At 38.4% G+C, this 23,665-nt stretch overlaps 1 protein-coding gene across 5 annotated transcripts in view; it reads left to right on the forward strand.

Annotated features, from left to right (window-relative positions):
• Nucleotides 1-23,665, forward strand: part of LOC136864203 (tyrosine-protein phosphatase 99A) — a 423,374-nt gene that overhangs the window by 197,697 nt on the left and 202,012 nt on the right. For all 5 annotated transcript variants that reach the window (XM_067140883.2, XM_067140882.2, XM_067140884.2 and 2 more), the window contains one exon: nt 3,047-3,315. In XM_067140883.2, coding sequence (XP_066996984.2) covers nt 3,047-3,315 — 269 coding nt within the window. The remainder of the gene's footprint in view (nt 1-3,046; nt 3,316-23,665) is intronic.

A 23,665-nucleotide genomic window follows, 5' to 3' on the forward strand; every position in this document is an offset into this window, starting at 1 on the left:
GAGACGACAGAATAAGTCTTCTGGACGTGGAATAGGAAAGATATCTGTGTCGAGTTGTGCGTTGACTGTAGATCGAAAATCGCCACAAAGTCGAACATTACCATCAGGTTTCTTGATTACCACTAGTGGAGTAGCCCATTGACTAGAAGTAACTGGTACCACAATTCCAGTTTGTATCCATCTTTCTAATTCTTTCGTGACCGGGTCTTGAAGTGCTAGGGGTACTGGACGTGCTTTGAGGAAGCGAGGCTTAGCTCCGGATTTCAGCTGTATGTGAGCTGTATAGTCTTTTGCTGTTCCGAGCTGAGAGTCGAAGACTTCAGGAAACTGCTTTAGGAGATCGGTAACGTCAGAAGTAGGATGCAATGTAGATACAACGTTAATGTTGTCATGTATCTGGAAACCGAATAAGTTAAATAGATCCATGCCCATAATGTTGGATGCAGTGTAGTTGTTAACTACGAGAAGAGGAATGGCCTTCTGAATTCCTTTATAACTAGCCAAAGCTGGATTTGACCTTTAATGTCAATTTTCCTTTTGTTAAACGTCACAAGCTGGATGTCAGCTGGAGAGCATGAAGGGGAACCTAAGTCATGGTAGGTAGCCAGATTAATAATAGAGACAGGTGATCGAGTGTCTAATTGAAAATCGACAGATCGAGTAGAGAATGAGAGAGGAACGATGATCTTGTGAGAATTCCTTGTGGGAAGAATAAGATTGATCTGATCCACTTCCATGTCTTGGCGGGGCTGTATATGCTTCGGGCGTGCTGCAGGAGTCTTAGCAGGGCGGAGCGAACTCCGACATACAGTCTTAATGTGTCCAAGTTTATTACATCGTTCACAAGTGGCTTTGAAAAAACGACAGTCACGACGTTCATGATGCTTGAAACAGCCTCGGCAGGAAGGCAGGAGTTTCGAGGTGCTTTTAGAATTGGGCTTCCTTGTAGCATTACGAGAGGGAACCTGGCGAGAATGCTTGGTAGAGAGCGCCTTATCTGGACGGTTCACTGTAGCAGAGGACTTGCGGGCCTGAGTCGAGACTTGAGCAACTTCGTGTGTAGAAGCTATGGCTGCGGCAGTCTTGGTAGTAAGCTCATAAACCGTAGCAATACGCTGGACGTCTTCTAAAGAAGGGTTACTCTGCTTGACAGCGTCAAAACGTATCTTGTCCTCAGGAGTATGTAAAATTACCATGTCCCGAATGAGAGAATCAGTGTAGGGTGAACCACAACCGTCCTTGGAGCATATGAACTGGCAGGGTTTAGCTAGACCACGCAATTCAGTTATCCATTCAGTATGTGTCTGATGGGGTTGCTTTCTGCTCTGAAAAAATTTATAGCGAGCAGCCACTATGTGAGGAGCTTTGGCATAATGTTCAGTGAGACGGGCCAGGAGCTGTGCGAATGGTACCTCAGAAAGGTTTTCTTCTGGACCTAATTTACGTAGTAATTCACACGTAGCATTGCCAACTGAACTAAGAAATAGTGCGCGGCGGCGTTGATCATCTGTGACAGAATGGCAGATGAAATGCTGTTGTAAGCGTGCTAAATAAACTGACCATTCTTCCTTAGCCGGATCAAAAGCAGAGAATGGAGGAATAGCTGATGGCTGTGTAGAGACAGAAATAGCTTGAATAGCCTGAATTAATGCTGCCTGTTGTTGTTGCATAAACTGTTGTTGTTGCTGCTGTAAGGCTTGGAATACCGTAGCGAGTTGCTCAGCTGTAGCCATTGCGAGATGCGTGCAATAAAGAGCAAGGAGAGCTGTGTGTCAGAACTGGTTGTAGGTGCGACCTTGACCGGTATATGCTGGGAGTGAGAGAGAGAGCAAGCAAACACACTGGAGCGTGCCACACAGGTGGAGCGCACGACAGAGAGCTGTGGAATGTCTGTTGAGTGGGCGACACACTGAGCACTGATTGACTTCGTCGCCAATGTCTAAGTGTATGAGGGCACTGAGTTTGCTGTACCTCGTTGTGAAGGAGTGGATGAATTGCAAGTTATTATCCTGTCGCCACAGAATTGGTGACTGGGGCCGATGAATGGGAGTGTCCGTTGCGGTCTTTTTTCTTTTACCTCGTCGCCATAGAGTTGTGTTGTAACCAAGGTTGAGATTTACAAAACACAACTTTATTATTCGCTTCAAATACAAAATACACTATTTACACAAATAAAACTGAAATTTAACTTGAAGCAAAATGAATTAGGAATCTTGAAAAAGAGTCTATCTTTTGTACACTATATACAAGTTTGCAGTATTTACATCCACTACTATCTCGAAAAGATAGTCCTTGTGATAGCAAAGTCGATAGTCGAAAACTATCAGAAGTACTGACATAAATGTTTTGGAAAGTCCTTCCTTGCTGAGTTCATAAAAGCAAGTTCAATGTTGGAAGAATTCTTACTTAGCGAAACTAAGGGAGCTTGCATTAATTAAGGAAATATGACGGTATGTAATAATATGACTGGATATGGGCAGCGGAATAAGAGGAGCGGTGACCAGAGGTGAGACCTCGTACTGCCAGAAATTCAGTCCACCGGGTCGAAGCACATTTTCAAGAGGAGTAGCCTCCGTGCTCGACGTAGGGTGTATTCTGGAGCTGGACACCGGGGCAAGTGGGCATCTGGACAGGTTGGGAGTTCCTCTTTATAGTACACACACGATGGTTCAGGCACGCGCACTGAGGGCTGCGCGTCGAGGCTAGAAGAATGACACTTGGCGCGCGTGTAGCTGGCTGGCGGAGCGAGAAGGGAGCGCCGGACATACAACAAATACAAAGTTATTTACCCCAGCAGTGCTGGGGGTAGATGGGGTTCAGTGCACGTCACTGGTCTATAGATTTACCAACACATAAAAGAACTCTTGTGGGACTTTATTCTCCATCTTAACATCTCCAGAAACTGTAAAAGTCATTAGCGGGACATAAAACCAATAACATTATTATTATTATTATTATTATTATTATTATTATTATTATTATTATTATTATTATTGCTTTCTTCCACTGTAAATAAATCATTGTGCATTTTCTGTTTCATCCATAGGAAGTGCTTCCATGCTGCTTATTACTATCTGGATGATCCTCCACGAGCTCCCCCACCCACGTTGCTTGATTGGGATGGTGACATGAAAACGGCAATACCTGTCCATCTTTTTCCTAAACATGTCAGCGAGTTGCATGCTGATGGGGATATTGGATTTAGTAAGGAATATGAAGCCATCCAGACTGCTTCAACTCAAGAAGAATATTCATCTGAGCACTCGCAGCACCCCGATAACAAACAAAAGAATCGATATCTCAACATTCTTGCTTGTAAGTGATTGTAGCTTTTTATTGCATGTGTTACGTAATTGTCGTAGATATACTATTCCTTTATCTTTGTTTAAATTTAGTAGTTTATTATTCTTCCCTTTAACAATTTATGTGCCCAAGTGCTCAGTGTACATAGTTTCTAAGGCCAAAAACATGTTGGAGTTGTTCATCTTGTTTATTTATCTATTTATCTAAAATATCTATTTGCGTAACTATCTTCTTGTCCTACACCTGTCGATCTATTTACTCTTTAATTATTTTCCTAACTGGTTCTAATTTAATTCAGGGCCTCCATATTACGTATACATAGATCTAACATAAACACTATGTATAAGTTCCTATTTGAGTTGCCGGGCTGAGTGGCTCAGACGGTTAAGGCGCTGGCCTTCTAACCCCAACTTGGCAGGTTCGATCCTGGCTCAGTGCGGTGGTATTTGAAGGTGCTCAAATACGACAGCTCCGTGTCGGTAGATTTACTGGCACGTAAAAGAACTCCTGCGGGACTAAATTCCGGCACCTCGGCGTCTCCGAAGACCTTAAAAAGTAGTTAGTGGGACGTAAAACAAATAACATTATTATTATTATTACCTATTTGAGTTACTCTGTATGCCTAATCTGCTGTTGCACATTATTATTATTATTATTATTATTATTATTGTTGTTGTTGTTGTTATTATTAACAATTTAACTATCTAAAATATGTCAATTGCTGATTATTCATTGGATGTAGTCATATACTGTGTTCTAGTTTTAGTTAGTTTCATTTTAGCAATTGGCAATGCATACCACAAACAGCCATAATCCGTCTGACTATAGCTATACTTTTTCTTGTTACACTTCCCCTTCCCCACCCATCCCTTCAACCCGTCTGCCTGCTAGTCCATTGACCCGAACCCCACCCCTTGAAGCTACAACACACATTCTCCAGTCAGCCTTAAATGGACATAAAAGCGCTCTTCACATATGTCACCTTAATGCCCAGAGTTTAGTTTCAAGAACTTGTATAGATGAACCAAAAGCAATTTTCATTCCATTGTCCTTATGCAGTGAAAATTGCAATCAAAGATAAAGGTAGGGTTTTCCACCTGTTCAACACTACAAAATAGTGAAATTATTAAAACATCACATTTTTTTGTCAATTTTGGTACCAGTTTTGGCAACTTTATTTGCCATCATCAGCCTAGGAGATTGTTGCAGGACTTTTTGATAGCCACATTAAGATATTTATAACTTATGTATGTACATAAACAGAACCTTCTAAAATAAGTTTTTTTTTATTATTTACAACTGCGTATATACTGTAAAACTTATGTAATAGAAAAACGGGGCCTAAATCACTCCTTATGAGGTTCTAGAAAAGTCATTTAAAAAATTCTGTATACAATCTTTTAAATGTACATCTCCTTGCATTGTCAACTGTTTGTAACTATACATAAAATTTATTATAACACCAAGTGTATCTTATTCAGCTGTTAAAGACGTACAACTAGCCTTTAAGTGGTATAAAAACATTTTTAAACATTTTGTCATGAGCGATCTTTACAATAATACACAAACAGCTGGTTTCATTCTAGAGTATTGTTGTAAAATATAAGTAGGTAGAAGACCATTTTCAGTGACCAATTTCTTTAGAAAACAGTTCTTCATAGAATGTAATCAATGAACCATCTATATTGCTCAGATTTTCTGGTTGTTAGATTAAAAGATTTAATGACATATATCTTGTATGGATTCACTGAATCAGCTAAAGTTAATAGTGTGTCATTAGTTTTGGTCCTATATTTTAATATTATATGCAACACTGTGTGGTAAACTTAAAGCCATGAAATGATAGATGAGATTTTATTGAAAATGCGCTATCCACCTTCCCCACCTATCACTTCATCCTGTCTACCTGCTAGTCCATTGACCCAAACCCCAACCCTTGAAGCTACAACATACATTCTCCAATCAGCCTTAAATAGACATAAAAGCACACTTCACGTATGTCACCTTAATGCCCAATCTCTTAGTCTTCTTCTTCTTCTGCTTCAAGACAGATTTTATTTTAGTTACGCGTCACCCCTTTTAGTGAAAGTGGCTATCTTGCAAATTAAAAACTAAATCTTCAGGGGTGGACAATATATGTACATATTATAATGCTAAAGAAAATTATCAATGCTATTATTCCAGTATTTACACTCATATACAACTTCTCCCTTCAAAACAGTGTATTTCCAACTGTCTGAAAAATGGCCCTGGTACATCCTTTACCGAAGACAAAATCTCCTAGACTAAACAGTGACTACAGACCTATTAATATACTGTCAGTAGTAGCCAAGGGACTCGAACACATTGTACATAATCAAATCACAAACTATCTCAATGACTACGACATACTAGATCCACGCCAGTCAGGTTTCCGGCACAATCACAATACATGTACTCCCTTACTAAGCGTGACTGTCGATATAAGACAGGCTATTGATGAGCAAAAACTGACAATTCTGGTACTGGTATTATGGACTTCAGCAAAGCATTTGACTCTGTAGCCAGACTTTATCACCTAGGGTTCTCCTACAGTATTCTGAGATGAATGAGAGCCTATTTACACGAACGTCAACAATGTGTCATCAATCAAAGTACCTTTTCTTCGAGACAATATGTGAAAACTGGTGTCTCACAAGGGTCAACCCTAGCTCCTTTGCTATTTTCTGTCTATATCAATGACCTAGCTAAACAGCTGACGCATTGTGTAAACGTCACATTAATGCTGACAACATACAGTAATTGTATATCCATGCAAAACCAGCAAACGTTTTGAGAGCAATCGAGCAAATTAACATGAATCTAGAGGCCGTAAGCAAAGGGTCTTCCCAGCATGGACTTATTTTGAACCCAAAAAAATCCCAAACCATAGCAATTGCCCACCCAAGACTTATTTTCTGTAATTACCACATGTTCATTCATGACGTATGACTTCAAAACCAAGCTTTACCCTTTTGCAAGAGCGTAAAAAATCTGGGAGTAATCATTGACCAGCACTTCTTGTGGACAGATCAGACAATATCTGTGAGTAGGCGAGTTTTTGCGTTGTTGCACACTTTAAACAATTTCAAATTTACTTTCCCGTTCAGTTTAAAGAAGAAACTTGTCGAAGCCCTCGTTCTTCCAATATTCTATTATTGTGACGTAGTTTACAAAGACCCGAATGCCAAACTTCGAGATAAACTACAACGTGCACAGAATGCCTGTGTAAGATTTATATGTAATTTGAAATTTTCACATCATGTTACCCAGTCTTATGCTGCCCTCAGATGACTACGCCTTGAAGACAGACGTAAGCTGCACACTCTGACTTCATTGCACCGAGTTCTTATCTTACAATCCCCAACTTACCTGTATGAACGATTTCATAGTCTTTCTGAACACTATAATAAAAACACCAGAGCACTGAAATCGACATTGCTCGCTATTCCTAAACGTAAACCACGAACCTACTACGCTGGCGTAGCAGGGGGAGAGGTGATACTCCCATGTGACGTGTCCCAGGTGGCAGATAGGGTGTCCTAACCGGCTTGCCGTTGGACTTGAGTGATTCCGTATTGTGCTTTAGAAGCAGTCCCTTGGTCAGTAATACTATTGTTTAACACTAGTTTCTGGGAATGTGGTGCATTGCGGGTCGGATCCAGTGATTGTTTTAAATTCATATCCATCCATTCATTCTTCTTCCTTACATTTTGAATTCTGGTCAGTGGAGGATTTTGGACTTTTAAATTGTCATTACATTTCGTCTCATTTCGTACCTAGACATTAGGCCCCTCTAAACAACAAGCATCATCATCATCAACAACCTAAGCGTAAATCTTCAACCTACAACAATTCCTTCACTTTTGTGGCCATCCGCAAACGGAACTTCTTTCCGCAGGAGTTCAGAGGGATATCAAATCATGGAAGATTTAAAAGTAGGTACTCAAAATATCTCCGTGAGAGGAGCTCATAGTGCGTCAGTTTTCTTCTCCTTCTTCTTCTCCTTTTCCTCCTCCTGATATTTCTTCTTATTCTTATTATTATATCATTCATCAATAATGTTAGAGAGTACTCAGCTGTGGTTCCCTCCATATTTATCCTTATCCCGATCCCCATTTTGTACTGTTTTTCGCCGACAGTAATAACATGAAAACTGTAACATTCGTCAATGTGAGAAATTTCTGGAATTGGACAAATTAATTGTAAATATTAGTAGGGTTATCTATATAATAATAATAATAATAATAATAATATAATTTGTATTGTGTATTATAATAGATATTTTATATGCAGTAAGGTAGCATAGTAATTTGTTTCAGTCTCTTTTTTCATTTATTCAATATTTTAATATTTTTATTTTATGTTATTTATGTATTTCACTGGTTAAGTGTATGATAGGGACACGTGTCCCTAACTTTACCAGTTAAAATAGACCATATATGTCTGTCTGTCTGTCTGTCTCGCTGAGCATCTCGCCATGCACCTCACACCTTGCTTCAGCACAACATACTGAAGCATTTCTCCTCACCACATTTCCCGCCGTTTAATACATAGTGTAATAATATTTAGTCGGTAAGTGATTTGCTTTCAGAGAACACTAACACTGTATTACCATAATATTGAAATGCTTACAGACTCTGACAGTGATATTGATTTATATGCAAGTAATGCAGTAGTCATGGTGATAACATTTGTAGATTTCAAGAAAGCTTATGATTGCATCCATAAAGAATCTCTGTTTAAAATTTTAAGACACCTTGGACTACACCCCAAATTAATAAACATGATAAAATTGACTCTCACCAACACCAAATCAAAAGTGAAGTTTAGGGGTGAAACATCAGAGACATTCGAAATTAAAACTGGACTACGGCAGGGAGATGGGCCCTCACCACTATTATTTAATTGTGCTCTAGAAATGGTAATGAGGGAATGGTTTAGGAAATGTCCCCCTAAAATAAAGATTGGCCGAAAAATCAAAACAAATTGCCTGGGTTTCGCTGACGATTTAGCATTACTAGCAGTGGACATAAAAGAAGCAAAAACCCAGATATCAGAACTTCAAAACATTGCAAATAAAATTGGCCTCAAAATATCATTTGAAAAAACAGAAATTATGCCCCAGAAACCAACACAACTAAAAGAAGTTACCATAAATGGTAATAAAATCAAAACAGTAACTCAATTTAAATATCTTGGAGAAGTAATAACACATAACCTAAATGAAAAAATCTCAATCCAAACAAGAACAAATAGATTAGCTAAAGCACAAAAATTAACATGGGATATCTACAAAAAGAAATGTCTATCAATAAATACAAAAATTAAACACTACAACGCAGTTATAAAACCGGAAGCTACATATGCAGCAGAAACACTTTTTTACCTGAATAAACAATCAAAGACTGACAGACTTTTGAAAATTGAAAGGAGGATTGGAAGAACCTGCATCGACAAAAAATACCAGAAAGATGGACAGTGGCGGTTGATACCTAACAAAGTCGTGTACAAAGAGCTAGAACCCATTACAGATACTATGCGTAAGAGGAGACTGGAATTCTTTGGACAAATCATGAGGATGCAGGATTCGAGACTTCTGAAACAACTGGTACAACACAATCTCGTCTCAAAAATACCACAACAGGATGTAAATGGATGAGAGAGAGGATCTGAAGGAAATAGGCCTTACAACAGAAGACACCACAAATAAGATAAAATTGAATACAAAACTCAAGAATACAAACCTCAACTGAGGATAGGGCACGAAGATCGGAGCGTCTGAAGAAGTACTGGGAGGACCACAAAGCCCGAACAAGCCCTTCAAAGAGACCTGAACGACGGACTGACTAAAGTGATCCTATGTGGTCATAAAAGAAGAAGAAGAGTCATGGTTACTTAATTCAATACGGAACCAATAATGAAGTTTATAACCTTGAATTACTTTCTACTACGAGAAAAAAATATAGCATACATCCAGTCACTGAGGAGTGAACAGGGAGAATTCTATAAATTGTATCAGGAGCTTGAAATGTACCTGGTTAGATTTTATGAATATTTAAGCATGTCTCAGTTGACATTTAATTATATATTGAAGTTAGTAGAACCTACAATCCAAAAAGTGCACACTAATATACATAAGCAAACAGTCATTTATGAAGAGAGGTTGATGGTGGCCCTCTAGTAATTGATGATAATAATTATCTATAATTTACATATACAACATACTACAAATAAAATCTCTCAACAACAACAATCTTCCACTCATACTCCCAGCAATACTTCTCAGTTATACTGGATAAGAAATACAAATTCTTTGATTAATAAATACAATATGTTGTCCAAAACGTATAAACACTTACTTTGTAATACTACTGACGATAATAATGATGATAATAAAAATAAGAAATTGAAGACTTTTGGGTAGACATGGAAGAAGTAACCAACAACGTACCAGAAAGACGTGAAAATTTTAATGGGAGACATCATTGCACAATTAGGTAAGGAGAGAAAATACAGGCAAATAACAGGCCCGTACTCGGCACACATTCGCGCAGACAAAAATGGGGAACACCTCATAAAATATTGCCAAAATTTTTACCTCAAAATTATGTCAACGCAATTTCAACGCCAGGACGAAAACTTACAGCACGGAAAGCGCTCAACACAGTGTGGGGAGAATTCCAGATTGATCGTATGGCCATTTCCAAGAAAAATACGCGGGAAATTTTAATCTTACTACAAGTTAAGATTAGGCCAATCCCAAGACAGAAAAAGACAGTGCAAAACAAAATAGTCAGACCTGATCCGAAATACTTGAAGATAAACAGGGATAAAATCGTTGAAGAAATTCATAGGCATTCAACAGACACTTGGACAGATCTTGTGAAGCCAGTTCAATTTTCTAGGACAACCTCCTAGAAAACGAAAACATAGATGGTGAAACGTAATTTGTGATCAAGCCATTGAGAGAAGAAAACAAGCATGGGAAAAGTTCAACAGTAACAGAACATCAGAAACATGGAAGGAATTTCACTTAGTTCAGAAATAATCATCAAAGGAAATCAGAAGAGAAAAACAAGCATACAACAATAACAGGCTAAAAGAAATTGAGGAAGATTTCAAGAGAAATAACACATGAAAATTTTACCAAACTTTCAAAGAAAGTACTAAGGGCTATCAATCTTCTAGCCTCTGCTTCCAAAGAACAGATGGATCCCTGGAAACAAACACACAAGAAAACTGTAAAATTCTCAAATATTACTTTGATAAACTACTTAATTATAAGAAACCTACAGAAAAACTTAACATTCTAAAAAACTACATCCAACCCCGATTCTAATCCACCCACAATAGAAGAGAGAGAGGAAATCATTAAACAAATGAAAAAAAAAAACTAGCAGCAGGAGAGGATGGTATCATCGCCGAGATCAGGAAGCTCCAGGATGAAAAACATCACCAAAAAAAATCCATAAGATTATCACAGAAATTTGGGTCACAGAGAAAGTGTCAGAGGAATGGAAATGTGCGTTAATCCATCCATTACATAAAAAGGGTGGTAAGTCAGATCCAAATAATTAGAGAGATATTTCTCTAGCACCAGTTGCTTACAAAATTTTCTCTAGGGTGCTACTAAACAGACTAGAACCACAAGCAGATCCACAAATATGGAATACCAGGCAGGCTTCAGAAAAGGGAGATCATGCATCGAACAGCTCCGGAACGAGAACACTTTTGAAAGTCGGGCAAGAAACAATGTAGTTACCTTTGTGGACTTTAAAAACACACAAGTATTACGGATGAGTTTTCCACCTAATTAATACTTTATTTTACAAAATATTTAGAATTATTTACATTAAAACAATACCGGTTTTGACCTGTAAATAGGTCATCATCAGCTGTTAGTGAACCTGCTTAATAGTGATTGTACAAAATAAAACATTACTAAAAACTAATTAAACAAGAATGCCTTATTCTAATGTTAAGATATATACATATGGTATAATTATAGGGCTTTGACTTGTTGGAGTACCATTCAAATATCTATGCTGTTGCCAACATTACGTCAAACAAGATATATACATATGGTACAATGAAGGGCTTTGGCATGCTGGAGTCCCATGAATGCCACATATTCCAAAAATTGTATAGCTGAGGTTAAAAATAGGGTATAGTTCTTCAAGAATAAAGGATCACTGAGGTTTTGGTGTCAAGTTCAAATATATTTGCAGTATGCCATCATTATGTCCAACTGTTGTATAGATAGAATCAAGGTGCATTGTTGGGCCGCAATTTTGCGGGGAACGTTGCGTTCAGTAGATTGAGGTTCTGTAGCTTGTTTAACAGGTATTATGTTCATTCTTAGTCTAAGTTGTTGCTGATACATGCTAGTTTTCAGGATCCTTGTTGTGGCATATCATGCCATGTATGACATATTGAAATGGAAGAAATTAGGTTGATAGAGCTCCCTTCTTCATACTTGTATTTACGCTCAGAAAATTAAAAAATCTGAGAAAGAAAAAGGAAGTAGGAACTAGAATAACTGATAGAGAGTGCCTGCTAAATGGTTTGTGTGCTATAGAGTGTGTGTTACTTGTGTGTGGGCTGGATATGTCCTTAAGTATAGTCGGGAGTGTGCTGCACACTGTTGTTTGTACGTCGTGTGGCTGTCATAGTGTTCAGATTGAGAGGTGGTGGGGAGGGAGAAACAGCCTCTGGAGGGGGTGAGGTGGAATTTAAAAAAAGCGTACGACTCCATAGACAGACAGACGCTCTTTAACGTACTGGAAGAATATGGCATTGACAGAAAAACCAGAGCACTTATACAACAGATGCTTATAGACACCACCTCCAAGATCAAGTTCATGGGATAAATTTCGGAACCCTTCCAGGTACACACAGGTATCCGACAAGGAGACGGGCTCTCACCAGTCTTGTTCAACGTGGTGTTAGACAAAATTATCAAGCAGTGGGAGGAACAAGTTAAAGGAATACAGCTGGGAAGAATATGTGAAACAAAAACCATCATAAAATGTCTGGCATTTGCAGATGACATAGCCATACTCAGCAGTAATACACAGGAGGCAAAGGAAGCACTGGAACGCTTGCATAAAATAGCTGCCAAAACAGGTCTACAGATATCTTACGAGAAGACCCAATACATGGAACGAAAGAACAACATTGTACACACCATGCATACTGTATATGGATCCATAAAAGGAGTCAAAAAATTTAAAAATTTAGGGGAATACTTATAAATAGGAGGATCAAACAAGGCATGTAACATAGAACGAACGGAAAATCTCCAGAAAGCATACAAACTCACATGGTCACATTATAATAAGAAAAGCATATCAAGACAGGCCAAAGTTACACACTACAAAACAGTCGTATCACCAGAAGCATTGTATGCGTCAGAAACGACCACAATTGGAGCATCAGGCATCATATAGACAGAAAAAATAGAACATAAAATTCTCAAAAATATATTTGGACCAATACCAGAGATGGCATAAGTATGAAATGACCTACCGAAGAGCTGTACCAGCACACTGACAGACTCGCAGACATGATCAGGAAACGCAGACTAACTTTCTATGGACACATACAGAGAATGGACAACAACAGACTTACAAAGAAAATCCTTGATGTAGTAAACAGTTCAAGCAAGAAAACAAATTGGTATCGTGAAATAGAGGAAGACTTAAGGCAGGTGGGGATCAAGAGACAAATGATACGGGACAGAAAAGAATTCATCTATCTATCTATATAAATAAAATTGTAGGGGGTCCGCTGTCTGTAATTTCTTTTGTTTTGCCAATTTTTCAGATATTTATCCGTTTTAGGTCAACTCAATACCGAATCGGTGATTTTTACGTTGCATGTCTGTTTGTTTGTCTGTTTGTCTGTCTGTTTGTCTGTTCCACCATCACGTCGAAACGGCTGCATAGATCTCAAGGAAACTTCATATTTAGAGTATACTCATCCCGGGGAAGGTTTCGATATGCATATCGTTTTAAAATCTTTGAATACACGGGGGGTTTATAGGAAAACCAGAATGGTTTTTCCACCATCACGTCGAAACGGCTGGATAGATCACAACCAAACTTCATATTTAGAGTACACTCATCCCGGGAAAGGTTTCGATATGCATATCATTTTAAAATCTTTCAATAGATGGGGGATTTATAGGAAAACCAGAATGGTTTTCCTCAATTTTCTCTTATACTATTGATCTTCTGTAAACTTAGTTTACCGTACGTGAAACGTCTCTTCATTATAAACAACTTTAGTTATGTTCATAATTTACCTTACTTTTCACATGACGGAGAAATTTACAATTTTCCGCTGGTATCATGCTCTGCATTGAGTGACCGACAGACCGACAACGAACCTACAGGTTACCATGGCAACGTCTCTGACTGCATGCCAGCAGGGAAGTAACGTATTGCCATTTTCCTCATCATGGTTTTAAATTCGTGGTTGTTCCTTGGGTAGAAGGCAAGAGAGGCGTCAATCGGCCTATCTGCGGGATATTGGCGGAATATCGTTGGATGTTATAACCGCCCTCGAATAGATTAAGTAATAATACCATTAGTCATCTTATTATTTGTTTACCTAAGAATCACTGGACCTAAATTTTTCCTCTGTTACCGCTTTATTATATCCATAACTCACACTAGCATAATTTATTGAGAGGCATTTGATTTTCCAATACATTCACTTGGCATTTACATATTTATCATTATCCGGCTGTCCTCAGTTATAATCCATTTTCTATTACTTTCAACTTTCTTAACTGTATTATTTTCTTCCTTAATTACGCCGTATGTACGCGAGTGCTAGAAACTACTGGATGTATTTCCACCAAGACTCATATTTAGAATACACCTGTCCTTGATAGGTTTTAGGGCAAATATTGTTTCTAAATCCCTGAACTGACTGGGGGTTTATACGAAACCGAAACAGTGATTTTGCACTTCCACAAAATATACACAACCAAACTTAATGGAAATCTACCTACCTTGGTAGAAATTAATTTCTAAACCTTTTTTCTCATGTGCATCATTTCGATACGAGGATTAATAAGGGAGATATCATTAACGGACCGTTTTTCTGTACAAGTCCCATCGGACTTAACTCACGAGCAGGTGCGTGTAAAGCGTATTCCTTACAACTTGAAAACTACTGAAGACATTCGAACCAAAATTTATATTTAGCATCCACCTGTCCAAAGGTAGGTTTTAAATGTAAATAACATTTCATGTTCCGGAATGGACTGGCGGTTTATAGGGAACCGAAATGGTGATTTTACTCTTCCACAATATATACAGAACGAGACCAACCTGACTGGAAATCGACCAAACGTGATGGAATTCCACCTCTAAACCTTTTTTTCATGAGCATTTCTTCTTCAGGAGGATTAATAAGGGAGATATCATGAATGGTCAGTTTTGCAGGTTAAGTCCAGCGGATATAGCCCAAAAGGTGTTTTACATGGAGCAGATTCCTTATCTATATAAATCAAATCGTAACGACTGTGTGCCTCTACACTGACTATTTTGGCAATATTTTCGTACAGCTTTCCGTTTAAGGGATAATAGTGACCATCTGCATAATTTTTGGTTTAGTTTCCTGAAAGTCCTAATTTTTACCCGCCTCGCCCAAAATACAGATTGTGGCATAATCTGCCAGAAGAAAAAGAAGATAATTGAAATTTGACAAAATTATACGTTTTAGCCTGTAACGAAGGGAAAACATCCAAGATCATTAAATTTTTCACTTTTTATCCCCGAAGAATATCGAAATACGCAGGCAATTTTAATGATGGTGCAGACCTTCGGAAATTCCTATCACATAACGGATTGCACAATCTCCGTTCAATTTGGAATGATATACAACCTTGGTCTTATGACTTTTTGCCGTATCTGTATCCCTTTTACGTTTGATTTTTCTCTATTAATCGATGTTAAGTCAATTTGGAATTTTCACATGCATAATTCATACTTTCGATTACTTATATGAAATACAGAATCATCAAACTCTTTACGAAAATTGGCCCACCCAGTAGCCATATGTGAGCCAAATGCTATGTATGTAGCTGTCACATAATTATCCGAAAAGTAATGTAATGTGAGATAATCTTACAAAAACGTTACCCTGTTCCACGTTTCTAACTCAGTCTGACCCAAGAATAGATGACATATCATAGGACCAGCCATTTAGGCCACTAAATCCGGCGTGTCTTAAGGTATAATCCTTTGTCGATATGACGTATGTTTAGTAGCAGTTAATCTGTAAATGAAGGTCTTCAATATTGTAAACACGCATATAATTTCGTATGTCCATCTATATATATTCACTGATGTCGATTTGTAGTGATCGAGAAAGGGTGGGTCTGCTATTGTAATCAGTACTCCCCACACCAACTTTGACTGGCAGTATGAAACGGTTCCTTCTCCAACTCCTGTGTAACTGTCATTAGTAAGGAAGGCCTACAATTGTAATGAATAGTTCACTTCTCGATTTGACTTGCAGAAGGCCAGTGAGCATGCAGTTTTGTTTAAAACTCCCCTACCCGATTGTGTTTCGCAGTAGGCAAGGGTGCCCCCCATTATAAAGAAATGTCCTCATCTAAAATGTGACTGGCATTAGACATAGTTGCCTGCTATTTTGGTGGAAACTCACCAACTTGGTGTGACTGGCAATAAGCTGGCTGGAAGTAGGAAAATGGGCCTGGCATTATAATGATAACTGCACAACTCAATTTCGAGTGATAGTAGGGTAATTGCCTGCCATTATAACAAAAACTCCTCAACTGTAATCTTTCTGGAAGTAGGAAAGGGGGGCTGCCATTTTAACGAAAACTCCCCAAATGGATTATGTCCGCGTAGTAGGCAATGGGGCCTGCAATTATAATGTAAACTTCCCAACTCGATTGTGAATGGTAGTAGGCAAGTGAGCCTGCCGTTATATCACAAATCCATAACAAACACTTTACACTGGAAACAACGTACGGGGACCTCCCCATGCTCTTTCTCGGATAACGCTAAGAGACATGCAATTTTAAAACAATCTTATTTACTGCATGTACACTATTTACTTCGATATTCGAATACAATGTAGGATACCGTAGCGAAGCACGGGTACATTCGCTAGTAGGTTATAAACTTCATGGTTCTGATCCGTATTGAATTGTAAGTACTATATAATTATTAAATTAATGTAGTAATGGTCCACCTTTCAATACTCTAATATGTAATATTCTAAATTACATTAATTAATTAGGGACTAGTTTCGGCCGGGGCTGGCCATCTTCAGCCTTAATGTAAAACATCTAATAACTAAACAAATGTACATGCACACAATTGACATAAAACAAATGAAACAAATATATACAAATTTACATTTAAAAACTGGGATGAAATTATGATTAAATTTGAAAATAAACTAGGTTCTAACTTCCTGAGTATGCTCATCATTGAGAATATTTCAAGTATTAATTTATATACACAGAACATCTAATCATTAATAATTCAGTAGTAAATGGGAACTGGTAAAAGTTGATCCTGTAGTTCATCACCAAATCTATTTGAGTGGTGTTAGTTATATGCAAGCCATTGGACACCGCTGTAAATAACCATTAGCTGACGGAGAACTGTTAGGTGTTGTTTCATTATCAATCAAGGTAATAAAATGAGATGCTCTCGTGGTGCTTGTTAAATCATGCTGAAATGTTGTTGGACATTGTCAAGATGGCACATGATGATGTGGTTAACACAGATACATTGTGTCTGGTATAAAATTTGCAATTCATTACGGTACCCATGAAGTTAACCTTGAATAAGTGAGATAAAATTAAATTAATGAACTGAATGAGAGAATGTGTTAGTTAGACGGCATAGGTTATATGACACTTACCTCTCAATACAGCTTGAGGTGTGTGGCCTATTGTTGTGTGTGCTTCAGATTAACTGTTGTGAGATTCAAACGAAAAGGAAGGAGAGGGGAGGGGTAAGGTCCTGAAGGAGATGGGGGAGGGGTGGGGTGGGGTGAAGGGGGAATTAAGGCAGGGCTGAAGGATGTGGGGGGAAAAAGGATGGCTGTTGAGGAAAGGTGCTGTGAATATTCAGTGTTCCAATGTCTAAAAGAGACCTCAAAAATGAGTTGAACATTATTCGTAATATAGCTAAATCCAATGGATACAACAGTTCTTTATAGAAAAAATAATCAATAAATATAAATACCGCCCTTCTACAACCTTGAAAAAAGATAAGAAAAACAACTCCTTTCTTTCTATCTTTACCTTCAACAAACAAATCTACCAAGTCACCAACGTCTTTAAAAAGCACGATGTAAAAGTAGTTTTCAAAACAAACAATAGAAACGCACAAGTCTTACATAATGCCACATCCATTAACAAGTTCAATTGTTATTCAAAATCAGGAGTATACAGGATCATTTGCAACAGTTGTAATTCTTCTTACGTCAGACAGACAGGGAGGAATTTTAATATAAGGTACTCGGAACACGTCAATGCCCTAAAATACAATAAATTTTCGGCTGTAGGACAGCATATACATGACTATAATCACAAATTCACAGACATATAACAAGATATAGAAATTCTCAAAATCATCAACAAAGGACCCCTCCTTAACATTACGGAAAGCTGTTTCATACATTTAGATCAATATTTCAACCCAAATCATCATCTTAACCCTTTCCCGCCCTTAGCGCCCGAAAGTGCCGACTCTTCACTTTGCCTTCCGGTCCTTATCACCCGAAAGCGCCCGGCTGCATTATCTGCAAACTTGCGCGAGCTATGCGATAGTTTTCTATTTTCTTCGGCTTTGATGTGTTTATGAGGCATTTATGAACACACAGTACGATCTACAAAGCTTAGAAAATTAAAGAAGAGCGATAATCTGTCTTGACGTCGCCTAGGAAACGGTCTTGAACTTCCGCGAGCGCTGTTTAGCTGTTTCTTTCGTAGACATGGCGGGATTGAATACTGCGGATATTGTAAATGAGCAGAATATAGGCGAAGAAAGTGACACAGAATCGTTGAGTAGGGGTGGAGGTGAATTTTTAGTGAGGGAATAACGTATCAACGAAGATAATTTTAGTGATAACAGTGATAAAGTGAAAACGGATATCGAGCATTCGGACCCGATTGCGGTGTCACGGTATTTCAGGTAACACAAATATTTTGTTTCGTTACTCCGAGTATTACGAGAAATATATATTATTTTTGACTTATGTTAGGAGGAGACAAACTATTCAGTGAGATAGCCAAGTGTATATATACCAATGCAGCATTCAAACAGGCACATTCCGGAAACGTAGGTACAGAATGTGAAGACACTTGCTCAGGGGACATAGAAGCTGATATTCAGTATACATTCCACTTTCAGTATCACGTTGTTATTGGTTTAGAGGGATACATACAACATGAGAATGTGACAAATAGAGCCTACCTTTGTGTCGAGTACCAAAATTAGGGAGGTGGAGGTTTGAACCAACAACCTTATGACTCCATGAATACGGAAATGGATGTGTTGGTATGTTTTCTAATATTATTGAAAATTTTAATACATTGTGATCAATAGTTTTTATTATATTTAACTTTTTCTGAAACAGTGTGATCTGCTTCAATTTTTCCTAAATAATAGGTTGAAATCTGGTGATAAGCGGACTGAAAATGTGGACGGGAAAGGGTTAATGAAATTTCAGAAAAGCCAAATATCCTTTTTGACCTTCTAATTCCCATTTTCAGTAACGTCAAACCAACAAGTCATAATTCAGTTTTTCATAATATTCACAGCACCTTTCCTGAACAGCCGTCCTTTTTCCCACATCCTTCAGCCCCGCCTTAATTCCCCCTTCACCCCATCCCACATCACCCACTCCTTCAGGACCTGACCCCTCCCCTCTCCTTCCTTTTCATTTGAATCTCACAACAGTTAGTCTGAAGCACACACAACAATAGGCCACACACCTCAAGCTGTAATGAGAGGTAAGTCTCATATAACCTATGCCATCTAACTAACACATTCTCTCATTCAATTCATTAATTTTATCTCATTTATTCAGGTTAACTTCATGGGCACTGCAATGAATTGCAAATTTTATACCAGATACAACTTCATGTACCATCCTGACAATGGCCAACAACATTTCAGCATGATTTTAACAAGCACCATGAGAGCATCTCATTTTATTACCTTGATTGATGATGAAACAACACCTAACAGTTCTCCGTCAGCTAATGGTTATTTACAGCGGTGTCCAATGGCTTGCATATGACTAACACCACTCAAATAGATTTGGTGATGAACTACAGGATCAACTTTTACCAGTTCCCATTTACTATTGAATTATTAATGATTGGATGTTCTGTGTATATAAATTAATACTTGAAATATTCTCAATGATGAGCATACTCAAGAAGTTAGAACTTAGTTTATTTTCAAATTTAATCATACTTCATCCCAGTTTTAAAATGTAAATTTGTATATATTTGTTTCATTTGTTTTATGTCAATTGTGTGCATGTATCTTTGTTAAGTTATTAGACTAGCTGATGTACCCGTACTTCACTACAGAATTCTCAGAAAGACTGACTTTGTGGTTTTCCTAACTGAAGTCAACATAGGTCATTACAAAAATGTCAGTAGAAATGTAGCGATTAAAAGCAATGTTATCATAGAAAATACTCAATCAAATGGAAAAACGCACATTTTCCCACTTTTAACGAACAGTACTACGGTGCCGTTCTAACAGCCCAAAGTACTAGAGCTGGAATGACCAGGCCGCAGACAACTGTGACACTCCTGTGCCATAATTCCGTGAAATATGCACACTGCTCATTCCAATCAGTCCCTCAGAGTAGGGATTGAATAGCTGGAATACTATGATGAACCAGTGTGTTACGTACCAGTAGTATCAGGAAATTTATAAACCAGAGGAAAGAAGAAAGTTATCTAACTCCTCAGCTACTTACCACCAATATTTAGACAGTTGTTACACTCGGTACGACTGGGCGAGTTGGCCGTGTGGTTATGGGTACACATCTGCGAGCTTGCATCCAGGAGATAGTGAATTCGAACCCTACTGTCGACACCCCTAAAGATGGTATTCCGTGGTTTGCCATATCCACACCACGCAAACCTTGCTGGGGCTGTACCTTAATTAAAGCCAAGGCCGCTTTCTTCACACTCCTAGCCCTTTCCTATCCCATCATCGTCATAAGACGTATCTGTGTCGGTGGGATATAAAGCACTTTTTTTTTTAAACTCGGTACACAGCAATAATCCTGTCTATCGGCAATGAGTGGCAACAGAAGACACAAAGCACATAACAACAAACAATGGTCAGTGTACTGTTATTGTTGATCAATTTTATGAGCTTCTATTTTGTAGGCCTTCACATTTAGTTTTCTTTAGACTCTGTGATATTAGGGCGTCTTACTAGCTGATGTACCCGTGCTTCGCTATTGAATTCTACATTGTATATGGAATTCTAGTGTACACGTTGTGAGCAAGATTGTATTAAATTACATAGCTCATAACGTTACCCTAGAAACGCGATGGGGAAATCATCAAACATTTTTTCTCAAATGAAGACTGAGTTAGGGAAATTTCACTGTAATGGTAGACCCGCTTGCATACCATCAGTCACAATCATGTTGGAGAGTCTTCATTCTCCACCTGCCTTTTTACATCCTCGGAAAGACTGTCTTAGTGGTTGTACCAACTGAAATGAACATACGTTACAATGACGTCAGTAGGAATGGCGTGATTAAAAGCAATGCTTTCATATGAAATACTCGATCAAATGAAACACCACACATTTTCTCACTTTCAACGAACAGGACTACACTGCCGATCTAACAGTCCAAAGTTCCAGAGCTGGAATGACCAAGCCGCAGACAGCCGTGATTTGTGAACACTTTTCGTCTTTTTTCGGCGGGGAGAGGGTCGAATAGTGGAGACTCCCAGGGCATAAACTATGCCCTTTTACTAATCTGTTTCCTAGGAGTACCCGATGAGTCGGAAAATATAAATTCACTACACTGGCGGCGGAAAAATCTATCTGACTTGGCAAATTTTTCCTCCAAGCCAGAGGAGAAACCCCTCTTCACTGATAATTTGGAATAAAATGAATGTCGAATTTAAAAATGAAGAGGAAGAAGCTTTTCTTAAGAAGAAACGGCTTTTTCAGGGTTGAATTTTGAGTTATTTAGTGTATTGTGGTGCTATAATTTGGAATAGGCCTAAATTGTTTTCAAGACCAGGTCATACTACTACTACTACTACTACTACTAGTACTACTACTACTACTACTACTGCTACTACTACTACTGCTGCTGCTACTACTACTACTACTACTACTACTACTACTACTACTACTACTAAGTCAGCCTCTGCCTTAAGTATGCACACTGCTCATTCAAAACAGCGCATCAGAGTAGGGATCGAATAACTGGAATACTATGAAGAACCAGTATGTTAGGTACCAGCTGTATCAGAAAATGTATGAACCAGAGGAATGGCATGCTAAAGAAGAAAGTTTTCCTACTCCCCGGCTATTTCCCTCCAATATTCAGTCAGGCTGTTATACTCGGTACACAGCAGTAATCCCATCTATCGGAGTTGAGAGGCAGCATAAGAGACAAATAACATCACAACAAACACTGGTCAATGTAATGTTATTTTTGATCAATGTTATACGCTTTCGATATTTTCTTCAGACTCTGAAATACCACTCTTCATAGTCGGTACGGTAAAACTGAATAAAACATAAATGATTGGATATTGTATTCTCTGTAACTTTTGTTATGTAGTACTTTTCGATAGGACCAAAAACATAGGTATTTAAAAATTAAATTTTAGGCTCCTTTCCCTAAACTACAATTTCATGTAGGGCAAATAAAATTGTTTATAGCTTAGACTGTAGTTTCTTTTCCCTGACTTTATATACTGATTTTCATTAAATTCTGTTAACCCATTTTCTCGTGGCTTGGCGTCGATATGGACTTAGCAACAAAAATACAAATTCATGAATATCTATGCTATCATAGCCGATACAGTAAAAATGTATAAGACATAAATGGTCGGAAATTGAATTCTTTATAACTTTGGTTATGTAGTATTTATCAATACGACCACTAATAATATAAATATTTGAGAATTAAATTTTAGGCCATCCCCTAAATTACCATTTCATTCAGCGCAAATAAAATAATTTATAGCCTATATTGTAGTGGCCCTCCCCTACGAACCATGTGACCTTGCCGCGGTGGGGATGCTTGCGTGTCCCAATGAAGCAGATACCCGAGCCGCAAGTGCAACCATATCGGATGGGTATCTGTTTGGTGAGACCAGACTAAGGAATGGTTCATCTAAAGGGGGTTAGCAGCCTTTCGGAAGTTGCAAGGGCGGCAGTCTAGATGATTGACTGATATGGGCTTGTAATAATACTCAATATGGCTTAGTTGAGTTGATACTGCTACACGGCTGAAAGCAACAGGAAACTACAGCCGTAACTAACTCCCGAGGACATGCAGCTCTCTCTGTATGAATGGTGTACTGATGATGGCTTCCTCCCGGGTAAAATATTCCGGAGGTAAACCAGTCCCCCATTCGGATCTCCGGGTGGGGACTACACGAGAGGGGGCGATCATTGGGAAGATGGATACTGACATTCTGCAAGTCGGAACATGGCATGTTAGAAGTTTGAATCATTGTGGAAGATTAGAGAATCTGAAGAGGGAGATGGATAGACTAAAGTTAGATGTAGTTGGTGTAAGTGAAGTACGTTGGCAGGAAGAAGAGGATGTTTGGTGAGGCGACTACTGAATTATCAACACAAAATCAAACAGAGGAAATACAGGAGTTGGTTTAATAATGAATAAGAGAATAGGGCAGCGGGTAAGCTATTACGACCAGCAAAGCGAAAGAATTATTGTCGTCAAGATAGACACCAAACCAATGCCCACCACAACAGTGCTGGTCTATATGCCTACTAGCTCAGCAGATGATGAGGAAATCGAAAGAACATATGAAGAGAGAGACGATTTAATACAATATGTAAAAGGTGACAAGAATCTAATTGTGATGGGAGACTGGAATGCAGTGGTAGGCCAAGGAAGAGAAGGTAATACAGTAGGAGAATTTGGATTGGGACAAAGGAATGAAAGAGGAAGTCGGCTGGTTGAATTCTGCACTGATCATAATTTAGTCCTTGCCAATACTTGGTTCAAACACCACAAACGACAGCTGTATACGTGGGCGAGACCTGGAGCACTGGAAGGTATCAAATAGACTTCATTATGATTAGGC

This window comes from Anabrus simplex, chromosome 2 (genome assembly GCF_040414725.1).
Source record: "Anabrus simplex isolate iqAnaSimp1 chromosome 2, ASM4041472v1, whole genome shotgun sequence".
NCBI lineage: Eukaryota > Metazoa > Arthropoda > Insecta > Orthoptera > Tettigoniidae > Anabrus > Anabrus simplex.